This window comes from Nylanderia fulva, unplaced genomic scaffold (assembly GCF_048542155.1).
Source record: "Nylanderia fulva isolate GAGA-0341 unplaced genomic scaffold, ASM4854215v1 Scaffold80, whole genome shotgun sequence".
Taxonomy (NCBI): domain Eukaryota; kingdom Metazoa; phylum Arthropoda; class Insecta; order Hymenoptera; family Formicidae; genus Nylanderia; species Nylanderia fulva.
Window position 1 is genome coordinate 53,727 of NW_028190917.1, and position 11,879 is coordinate 65,605.

Here is an 11,879-nt window from a genome sequence, read left to right on the forward strand (position 1 = left end):
CATATATAGAGTCGTATAATGAATCAGTAAAAATTTAAATTTGCAAATGTAGAATCGTACCATAAAAAAACTTATCTTTAAAAAAAAAAGATAAACAAGATGCCAAGTCCATGCGCCATGTAAAAAAGAAATTAAAAAATTTTAGTTAAAAAAACTGGGAGCGCTGCTAAATAATATTCTAACAATATTAAAATTAAATTGTTACTTTTAAACTCATTACAGTTAATATATGTTTTGTGTTTAAATTAATTAATGTTACTTTAAGGTGCATTGTAATTTTGAAACTTAGCAGCGCGCCCAGTTTTTTTAACTAAAATTTTTTAATTTCTTTTTTACATGGCGCATGGACTTGGCATCTTGTTTATCTTTTTTTTTAAAAGATAAGTTTTTTTATGGTACGATTCTACATTTGCAAATTTAAATTTTTACTGAATTTTTACTGATAGTCGACTTAACCAAATGGTTCGCAGGACTTCATCCCCGACAACATTACCGGCGAGACCTCGAAGGTGCCGCAAAAATTGTGTCGGTTTGCGGTCGCCTATCTCCTCATGCTCCAGGAGCCGTCGCGTCTTGTGCTCCTGCGATAAACTCAGTCTTTTTATGAGCTCGCATCTTAAAGTTTCGTACGCGCGTTCCGCTGGCGGGTTCATTATTATGTCGCGTACCTCCATCGCGTGTCGCGGACCGATCGCCGTAAGAACGTAACCGAACTTGGTCGCGTCCGTAGTAATTCCAGCGGCCTGGAAGCTCCGATCTATGATGTTGAACCATAATTCCGGATCTCCGGAAGTAAATTCTGGCATTCTCATGCCTACGCGATTTACCTCGGCGCCCGCCATGAACAGGCAAGGTCGTTCTGCTCCTTGTTGCGACGTCCCTGGCACAGGCAGTGCATCTCGTCTCGGCTGCTCGATTTGTATCAGCGGAGAGGCAGCTCCATCGTCGCGTGTCAGCACCATTCCGTCACTTTTTTAAAAAATTCACTTCAAGATCTGTATCACGATTCGCGGCAATGTCAATGTCCACAGCACTTCGCGTCACCCAGATCACGTCGGGGTCACCACTTTGGGCGAGCGTGTGTAGCTTAGTTCGTTAATTATTGCTCTATCAATATCGCGAATCGGGAGAGGATCGTTAAGACGGAATAGTTAATAGGTGTTATAATTATATTGTCTTTTACTGCGTTTATTCGGATTATTAAATACAGATTTTTACTCTCCACCGAGGAAAACCGTGTATCGCGAGCGCGAGTCAAAATCTATCTGCCCTTCGAGGCCGCGTATCGTCTTGCTTCTCTCGATTTTTCCACGACCTTATTTTTATTTTTAGGTGATTAGTCTATCTATTATTTTGAAGACTTTCGCTTTTTATTCTATTCGGAAATCATAATCTACCTTCGTCATGCTAGACGCTTATTTATTTATTTATTATTTTGTGTCACCGGTCGCGATATCCTTAACACTCGTCGCTTGTCATATATTTTTATTTCGTGTACATTTTTTATTTTTTATATATTTTAATATTCTTGTGGCATTTATAGCCACAATACAAATACATGTATGTCTTTATTATTGTATCAACTCTTGTCTTTTCCATGTAACCATGTCTTCATAGTTTGAATTATTCCTTCATCTTCTCAATCTTTCGCAGAGATTTAATTAATTAAATACACTTCACACGAAATAAAGTTTGCTGGAAGATATACAGCAAACGATAACTGTAAAAACATGATTACGTGGAAAGAACAAGAGTTGGTACAGTAAAGGCAAGTAAGTAAGTACATGTAATGTATCGTATTGGCATAACGCTATATCCGCGGAGCAGATAATGTGGCTGTAGAGGTAGTCTGCAGTGCAGCTAATGTGGACGTAGATGTTGATTGAGATAATTGTCTAATATAAAATAGAATTTAAAAATTTAGTTTAAAAAGCTGTTGCATATATAAATAAAGTTTATTTTTTCTAAATTTGGAATATGTTTAATTAATTAATTTTTTAAGTCTATGTTTAATAAATTTTTTAAGTCTGTATTCAATAATTTTATTCATTTGATAAATACATGTATGTCTTTATTTTGATATGTTTAATATAATTAGAAATTCATTATTAATTAGATATGTAAACTATAAATTCATATATAATATTTGAAAATATATGTGAATATTTAAATTTTTATCTTCTCCTTCCTCTCCTTCAATCTCTTTAATATCAATATGTGTATGTGTGTACACGCGCGCACATTTGTACGTATTTATTTAATTATTGGATAGTTGAGAGTACTTAATTGATAAAAAATTATGACAATAATAATCCTTGTTTTTTTTTCTTATTATTTACTCAGATTTTTTTGTCTATCTTATAAGATAAACACTTTAGAGATTGAATATTTCAAGTAAACTAATTGTAAGTAAATTTCACATTAATGCATATAGATGTTTAATCATGAATGTACTAAATAAGACGAACAGTGAGTGAGTGAGTGAGAATGAGAGAGTGAGTGTGTGTGTGCGTGTGTGTGTGAGAAAGAGAGAGAGAGAGAGAGAGAGAGAGAGAAAGAGAGAGAGAGAGAGTTAGCCAACATAACCCCGCACGCTGCCGATATGGCGGAGCGCCACTATCGCCATCTGTTGTAAAACGTGCGAGATGGACAAAATTACCACTACATGCATCTTGCATGTGTTGTGTAAGTGTGATATATGTGTGCGCATGTGTTGTATACGTGTGAATACGTGTAACACGATACTACTATGTATGCGTGGTCGATGATGATAATGATGATAATGATGACGGGGACGTTTCTTAATAGAAATTTTTCATATTTCGACTTTGCATTTATATATCTCTGCTTACAAATCACGTAGAGCAGAAATAAAGACACTTTTATTATATAATTCGAACTCAATCTATCGATTAAGTCTAGCATAAACTCGATTGCTTCAGCCATTATTGAGGATTCGAAATATTATAAAGACTCAAATGTCCGACTCGCGTTAAGATACACGGTGTCTCCGCTACGCCCTTAACTGGTCGCGAGACACTACCGTGTCTCTTGATATGTTACAATCTAGACTCCCAAACGCGCAATGGAGCCACGTCCCCACTGATCACAATCCCGCGGATTGCGCGTCACGCGGTATACCCGGTGAGAATTTTGCGTCTCACACGCTCTGGTGACGGGGACCTGCATGGTTACATTGTTCTGAATCTGAATGGCTGGCGCCATTCGATTCGTCTCCTTCGATGACCACGATGGAGCGAAAAGAAAACGCTGCGTCTCATCTCGTGTCGCGACGGAAACCATGGGACCTTGCCGCACGGTACTCGTCGTGGCCGCGTTTAATTCGTGTCACCGCCTACATCATGAGATTCATCTCAAAGCTTAAAAGACACTCGGTGCCGCGCGACACATGCGACGAAGGCTCCCGGTTAATTTCCGCGCTCGAATGTAGAAAAGCACGAGACTTTTGGTTGTCGCAAATTCAATCAGAATTATTCGCGCGGGAAAAGGAATCTTTGTTGCAGCAACGTTCGATTCCAGCGAAGAGTGCATTGTTGTCTTTAACGCCGTTTCTCGGCGAAGACAAACTAATCCGCGTTGGCGGGCGGTTGTCGTGCCCCCATGCGGTTCTCCGAAAAACATCCTATAATCTTAGCTGCACATCCTCTTGTGAACCTCCTCGTGCAGCACGTGCATTTAAGATCTCTACACGCGGGGCCTCAATTAACTCTAGCCACTCTTCGTCGAGAGTACTGGATATTGCGCGCTCGAAATATCGTCAAAGGTGTCGTTTTTCGCTGCGTAGTATGCACGCGTGAAAAGGCAGCTACTCCCACTCAATTGATGGGAAACTTGCCTTCGGTGCGCGTTTCTCCTCCTGCGCGCGCGTTTATTCATTGTGGTCTCGATTATGCTGGTCCCGTCTTAATCAAATCAATGTCGGGACGCGGTGTAGCTTCCCGCAAAGCCTACATCTCCATCTTCGTCTGTATGGCCACGCGAGCCATACATTTAGAATTAGTCGAGAGTTATTCCACTCCAGCCTTCTTAGGCGCCTTTTCAAGTTTCTGCTCCCGACGTGGCCTGCCTGAGTCAGTCTACTCTGATAATGGAACCACGTTTGTAGGCGCCGATCGCGAATTGGCTGCATCATTTCGAGCCGCGCTGCGCGATCCAAACTTTCAAAATAGTGCCGCTTCCGACGGGGTGTCATGGCACTTTATGCCTCCATCCGCGCCTCACTTCGGCGGACTATGGGAGGCCGGGGTTCGCAGTGTCAAGTATCACCTTCGCAGAATCGTCGGTTCGCACACTCTTACGTTCGAAGAGTTCACAACGATTCTCTGCAACATTGAGGCCTGCCATAACTCGCGCCCTATCGCGCCTCTCACCGATTCCGTCGACGATTGCGATACTCTGACGCCCGGTCATTTCTTGATCGGGTCCGCGATTACGATCGCGCCTGAACCCTCTGTATTGCATCTAGCTAAGAACCGCTTGACGCGCTGGCAACTTGTTCGCCAGCTCACAGAACGCTTCTGGAAAATCTGGCAGCAGGACTACGTCAATACCTTACAACAGCGCGTCAAATGGAAGCAAGTTTCGAAAAACGGAATTCGCGTCGGGTCGCTGGTCCTGTTATGCAATTCTCTCCTTCCGCCTTGTAAATGGGACTTAGGTCGCGTTATCCGATGTCACCCGGGTCCAGACGGTTTGATTCGCGTCGCGACGGTGAAAACCGCGACTTCCGAATATACTCGGCCTATTGTCAAATTATGCTTACTTCCGATAGATGTCGAAAGCCTGGACAACCTTACGTAATTAAGTTCAGACTCCAGATATCGCTTCTAACACATTCTGTAAATCGACATACCGAACGCTTCACCAGTCGCCTTTTTTTTTGTTCAATTCATTTCGAAACGATGGTTTCGAGGCGGGCGGTATGTTTAGGCACGAATAAAAACAATAATTAGAAGGTTATCGTTCAGCTCGTTAAACCTTCAAATTTGAAAATACCAAGGAGCTTATGTCAATGTTTTCGCTCCTCGGTTCGCGTTCACCGATGTTTGTGTCAATTTAGACACGTGTCATCCGGCTGATGCGTGATTTTGGTTCCTCTTCTCAGTCGGGAAAATCAGGAAGATTCGCCGTACGTGGCGATTCTCGCTTTATTCTGTAAGGAGCTGTTGAGCGATAACATGCTCTCAAGTAATATATAACATTTTTAAAAGTTAAACGACTGAAAGTTACTCCGCCTTCAGTATCTCCTAGCCACTGCTCCCTTGGCTCCTACCTCGCGCTCTTTCGGAGCGGTCCCGGCTATTCATTCACGTTCCCATTAAATCCTTAAAAAAAAAAAAAAAAAAAACCTTCAAATCGTGAACACACGTAAATAAAATAATCTATTGCATTAATCTGATATACATATATTACTTAATCAAAATTTAATTTTGTTCATTAAGAAAATTTGTTAATTATCGCAATGTGCAAGTTAAGCTTCGTTTATGAGAAAAAATCATTCTAATTAGCGAAATAACATATGGTGAGGAAACAATGTGCAAGTTGTCAATTTTTGTACACGTTTTTCACATAAAATAACATTTTTCAAAATGTTACGTACACGGAAAAAATTAATTCATTAAATTTCATTTGACTACCCAGATAGGAAAGCGTGCAGAAAAATTTTCGTATTATTTTAATTTTAAAATGTAATGTATATTATACTATACTATAACTATAAATTAAAATTCTGAAATCACTGATTCTAAATTTAATTATTGTATCATGTAGCAATCTTTGTGAAATTGATACCTAAAATAGATGCTACTATAATTATAATACTTACAGGAAATATTTAGCACAATTATTGCTGAATATATTTTAGAAACTAATGTTGTAATTATTACAAAAATTGCTATAGCATAAAATTGTACAATTATTATGTCTCTTTCAGCATTGACAGAGTCATAATCTCCCCGAACGTGGCGTTAGTGTCGTTCTTTCTCTACTCGCCACTGTTACCGTTGCAACACAGTATACACTGTGACTGTGGTTGCGTGTCCGTTCCAGTTCATTCGGGAAATAGCGACGAAGTAATGTCATGACGAAGTAATGTATTGTGCTTTCATGTATATAACCACACATATATGTGTGTGTGATCTTAGGCAATTAAAGATTAGGCGTCCGAACTGCAATGCAAGAATAATATTGTCTGTCGGCCACGAGGTCTTTATTGTTCTTGGCGGTGACGCATTTCGGAAAATAGTTTTGTGCAGAATATTAAAAATACGCTTAACGTGATGAAAAAGTTTATGTGTAAGGAACAAAGAATATATAATAATATATGTGTATATTACACAGCTTACCTGTCAAATAATATTAATAAAAACACTTATATACATGAAAGCTGAAAGCACAATACACTACTTTGCCATGATACTACTTCGTCGCTATTTCCAATGCACTTTTTTTATAAAAAAATCAATTTTTAAAATTATTTTATAAATATTAAAAATTTTTATCTTAAATTCTGTATTAATTGAAACATTTAATGCTGCATTAATTGAGAAATTACTTTGTATAATGTAGTAGTTACGCAAAATATTTTGCTTTTACAACTTTTCAATGTTTGCAAATTATAATTGGAAAATTCTTTTTCAACAAAGATATGCGTTTTGATGCATCATCTTGCAATAATTATTGCAAAATTATCCTAATAGAAAGAAGCAATAATTATGCATTTATGCTGAGTTTCCTATCTGGGTCATTTACTTTTGGATAGAGCATAATTCATGAACAGTTTTATGTACTTTTTTAAAAAAAAATTCTAAACTTGAAAATACTGAAAGAAGTCATAGAATTATTAAAATCCTGTTTAAGAATAACGATCTGCCAATTTGTATTAAACAATTTTTGACAATGTTGTAGACAAAGTTCTGTAGATTTTAAAAGATTTTGTTTGAGAATGATTTCTTAAACGCAGAAGAATAACTGCAGCACGAGTTGTTGAAAAAGTCTTTGACTGTCTTTTAAATATTCTTAAACACAGAAGCAAACGACTGCTATACGAGTTTTTGAAAAAGTCGTTGACTGTCTGTTAGAATTTCACATCGCAGCGAGGAAAATTTTTCAGTTCACTTGTCTTTAATTGACAATGCACGCAAATTTTAACCTCTGTAAAAGTGCAAGTGAATTTATGTTACAAGAAAAAGAAGAAAAAGTGTGTAATAATAAAGTAAATGCTTTTTTACATTTATTACAAATAATTATGTCGTTTATAGAATGTAGATGCATTAAGCGTACAATGACAGTTAAATGCTTTAATATAGAAATTAAAATTGTAGTTTTTTACAGATCAAGAATGGACTGTTTGGATAAAATATATCAAATAAAATATAATAAATATTTATATTCTTAAATTTATAAATATAATGTTATAAGAATTAATATATATATATATATATATATATATATATATATATATATATGTATGTATGTATGTATGTATAGTATTAAGTATTAATATAATACTGTATTATAGTATTAAGAAAATTAAATAAAATATTTCTATCTCATTATAAAGATGTATATACTTTTATACAAAATTTTAATATTGTTATAGCCCGAAAGGCTATAATTACAAGTTAACGGATATAAAATCCGCGTGGAGACCGCTGATGCAGCAGCGGGCCGGAAACCGCGAAGACGCAAGCTAAGAGCTTCATCTTTCGAACAGCTCTTAGCTCAAAATCTAGCCGCGTATGCAAAAGCTATGCACCAATCGGGTGCCTGTCGCCAGGCACTCCTTCCAAATGAAATAACGAAAAACCGAGTTCACGTAAGAACTCGGGAGTGAACAGAGAGCGAGTTGAATTAGACCAACCTACCGAGACACATCGAGGATAACTCCCGACTCGTAATCAGACGAGTCGTTATTTAGCTAAAGTCAGAATAAATCTAGAGTCGCGTCAAACGAACGAAAAAAAGAAACGAAGTTACCAGAGGTTTTTTAAATAACCATACGCCGAGTCTTGTTAAGATTATATATATACCAATATACTTATATATATATATATATATATATATATATTGAATAAAGAAGTAATACTACATTAAACAAGACTAAAATCTACGGAGAAACCCCGACGATTCAGAAGTCCACTTCCTAATCCGGCAACATCCCTTCTGTGTCTCACGCGAGGCACAACAATATATAACTTTTATATAAACTATTTTCTTTGCATATCTAATTTTCGTTGATAATTATCTAAACTTTCCTTGACTAACTTTGAAAATTTAATATAAAGTATTATATAAGCTATCTTTCAAGTTTTTTGTTGACAGTAATTGAAAATTTACTTGACAGTTTCAAAACTAGTTTTAAATGGTTCATTAGGTTATTACATTTTTTGTTTTAAAATTTTAACAAATTGTCCAAAAACATTTCCTTATTTGTTATGCACTTCTTAGAAAATTATTTATCAAAGTTTATAATATACCTGTAAAGTGTTCTATTTTCTGCAAGATTTTATGCTCTATCCAAAAGTGAATGACTAGTCAGATAAAATTTAAGAAATTTATTTTTTCCGTGTATATGTATGTGTATATGTGTATGCATGTACTCACTCTCGTATGTTCTTTTTTAAAACTGGACACTACAAGTGCTTTGCCCGTGCCATTGATGTTTTTTCTTATTGCTGAAGTTCATATTTTAGCGGACAACTTTATAATCTGCGAGTGTACATCATTTTAATTTGCCTAATTAATTCGGAAAATAAAAATTATGTACATGATAGAATTTCGGAGACTCAATATTTTGCACGTAATGGAAATTCAAGTATTAAAATTATATGTATAATAAAAATTCAGCAAATTAAAATTATTTACATAATAGAAATTCAGTGAATTAATATAGGTAATATAAATTCAACGTATTAAAATTATGTACATAATTAATTAAAATAATAAAAATACTAAATATCATAATTAATTAGAATTCAAAATTTAATAAAAAATCCTTTGGATCCTTTCACCGATCTTCAAACCAACCATCCTTTAACAATATTGTCTATCCTTTAAGTTTCTCATAGAATTAAATTGTTATGATAGCTTGAGTTTAGAATCATATTTGATTTAACAGACAAAATAGCATTATTTATTAATAAAGCGTTGTAAATTGATAATTATGATAATTACAACAATAATTGTACAATATAATATAGAAATAATTATACATATGATAATATAAGAATAATTATGCATGCAAATTTCTAAACTAAAGTACTAAAATAATGATCTGAAACAATTTTAAAAAGTATAATAGTAATATATGTTGTGACGTGACATTTTGTACTGTCCGTCACAAGGGCCGAAGGCCCGGCCGGGAAGGCGGGAAATTCGGGAACCTTTGCTCTCTCGCCAATCTTTGAGAGAGAGAGAGCACCCGAACAATCATTTTTGCGTTTTCTACCGCGGAGGATGCGCTTCGCGCACCCGTTTCGCAAAGTACTTTATTTATGATTTTTGTTTGAGCGATTTTTGGCGTTTTCGGCGAGCAATTTTGCATAGGGTACGTGTCTCAACCGGAAAAACCAATAGAGAGAAAGAGTGAGAGGACGAAGAGGACGATTTAGGACCGAGCAGAAGCCACCAAGTCCGGATCACGCCCGGTAAATATCATTTTCACCTAGATTTTCTGGATTGCTCCTCCCGTTAAGAACCTGGGTACCGCCGTAAAATGTTCCTTCTTTCGCAGAGATTCCGGCCAGAGACGGGGATGGCCACTCTCTCGCGAGAGGCGAGAGAGCCCCGGAAACAATAGGCGCGGGAGATACTATGCCTCGAGCCCCCGCAGATCCGGATACACAAAAATTTCACCATCGATCAAACAATCGATCTGGCGGATTTTTGGAAGGAATCGCAAAGAAGTGCGCTCGTAGAAGTCTTCCCGACGGCCCATATAGAGAAACAGCGGAACGCAATGCGGAAGAAAAGAGGAACGGCGAGAGGAAATTGACATCAAGAAAATTCGCAGGGCCCCGCGGGGCACCCGGCGGCCCTGCCAGGATAAGGAGCGCCACGGGTGGAAAATGCCCAAATTCATTATCGGCGTGATCCCGGCAGGCCTCTTGCTCGTCACTGTTCGGCGAGGCGTTCTGGAGAGCAGAGGTTCCTGCGTTTGGATGCCGAAGCCTCGAAGGACCCTATATAATATTGTAAAGCCGCTAACTTCTTTTGTGAGTACCGTATTCGGGAGAGAAGCGTGTCACGGCCGCGGCCGGTTATTAGATTCATCGGTAATTTCGTGATATTTTGAGAGGTTGGATTTAGAGTTTCGTTCCGCGTAGAGTTTATCCCGGCGCCCGGCCGACCACGTGCTCTCTCCCGCGCGTATATTAAGAGAGGCTCTCTCTCCCGCGGATACGCCGACAGTCGCCGCGATTTTGGTCACGTTAATGTAAAATTAAAGTATCGTCTCGTAATTACTGTGTCGTTCTTGTCTATTAGGATTTCTATATCCGAGAATAGAAAATTGTTTAGAGTCACGCATCCGAAATAGCGTATTCTTTCTCGCGCATATCCTTATCCGTGCCGTCTTCGGATTCTTTGTAAAATATTGCGAGGAACGACCGGCGTGAGCGATCTCAAAGGAAGTCGCGTGGGACCGACTCGAGTTTACGGAAATTTTGTATTGCCTAAAACCATCGAAATTAATTACGCCGCACGGACCTTATTAAGTCTCGTGCGTTAATAATTATTCGACACGTAGGCGTGCAAAGTTACTTCCGGGTCCCGCGTGTCGTCCGATATCACCGCGTCGGGTCGTCTCAAAGGCGCGGAATAATAACAACGCGCCGCGTCTCGGCCGTACATACGCCGTATTATATTGTTCGAATCGAATTATGGCCTCGCTTATTTGTATTTCGGCGACACGAAAACGGAGTTCACTCCGTGGCATATCGAAAGAATATTGATTTTTTCTTTCTTGACCTAACATTGTACTCAAGATCTCATACAATTATTTTTCTGTGTATCTTCGTTCATCATTGTTTAAATATATTGAATGCTTGTTATATTTGAGCGATTTCAAATAGCCTCTCTCGAATTCCGTCCTCTCTCCCGTCCGAACTCCCCCCTCTATCCCCTGACGATCTGAGCGAGTTGATTATCGCCGTCGCGGAAATTTTCGGGATGATTTACTAATTATAAAGGTCATTTGTCGAGTTGTAAATTTTCAGAGTGGCGCGAATCTCGCGCCTGGCGCCCAATCAAACATATTTTTTTGTGTTTACGCGAATTTCCCGCTTTCCGCGCCGAAGGTGTGCCGTCGGCCACTTACATCGGCCCTATCTTCCGGATCCTTTTCGATCCAACGGACCATATAAAATCAACGGTTACAATGTATACAAAATTAAATATACATATATGTGTATATATGCATATATATATATATATATATATATATATATGTATATATAATTTTAATCATATACCTTAAGCAAATGCAAAATTAAATTAAATTAAATTAATAACGGGCAAGATTGGCGAAGAAATATGGGATTATATTTTGTTTTCATTGTACAATTAATTTTTGCCTCTGTTAAATTAAAAAAAGATGTTTCATTCTTTTCAAAATTCTATCACCACATATAAAAAATATATGTATTGCATTACTTTTGACATTTGACGTCAACACATATAAATGAATATAAAATGCATTTCACATCTCATTATATCTCTTTAAAATGCAAAATATGACAATATTCGCAAAACTCGCTTCCTGCATTATTATCGTATCCGCTGAAGTTTGACAAACAATCTTATTAATCTGAATTGAATGTATTAATTATGCATATAATAACTACGCTGTTTTTCATAAA

The 11,879-nt window shown here is 37.4% G+C and overlaps 1 protein-coding gene across 1 annotated transcript; it reads left to right on the top strand.

Annotated features, from left to right (window-relative positions):
- Window positions 1-3,621: 3,621 nt before the first annotated feature.
- Window positions 3,622-4,821, top strand: LOC114944968 (uncharacterized). Its single transcript, XM_029321038.1, has one exon. The coding sequence runs from the start codon at window positions 3,622-3,624 to the stop codon at window positions 4,819-4,821; it is 1,200 nt and encodes a 399-aa protein (XP_029176871.1).
- Window positions 4,822-11,879: the final 7,058 nt, after the last annotated feature.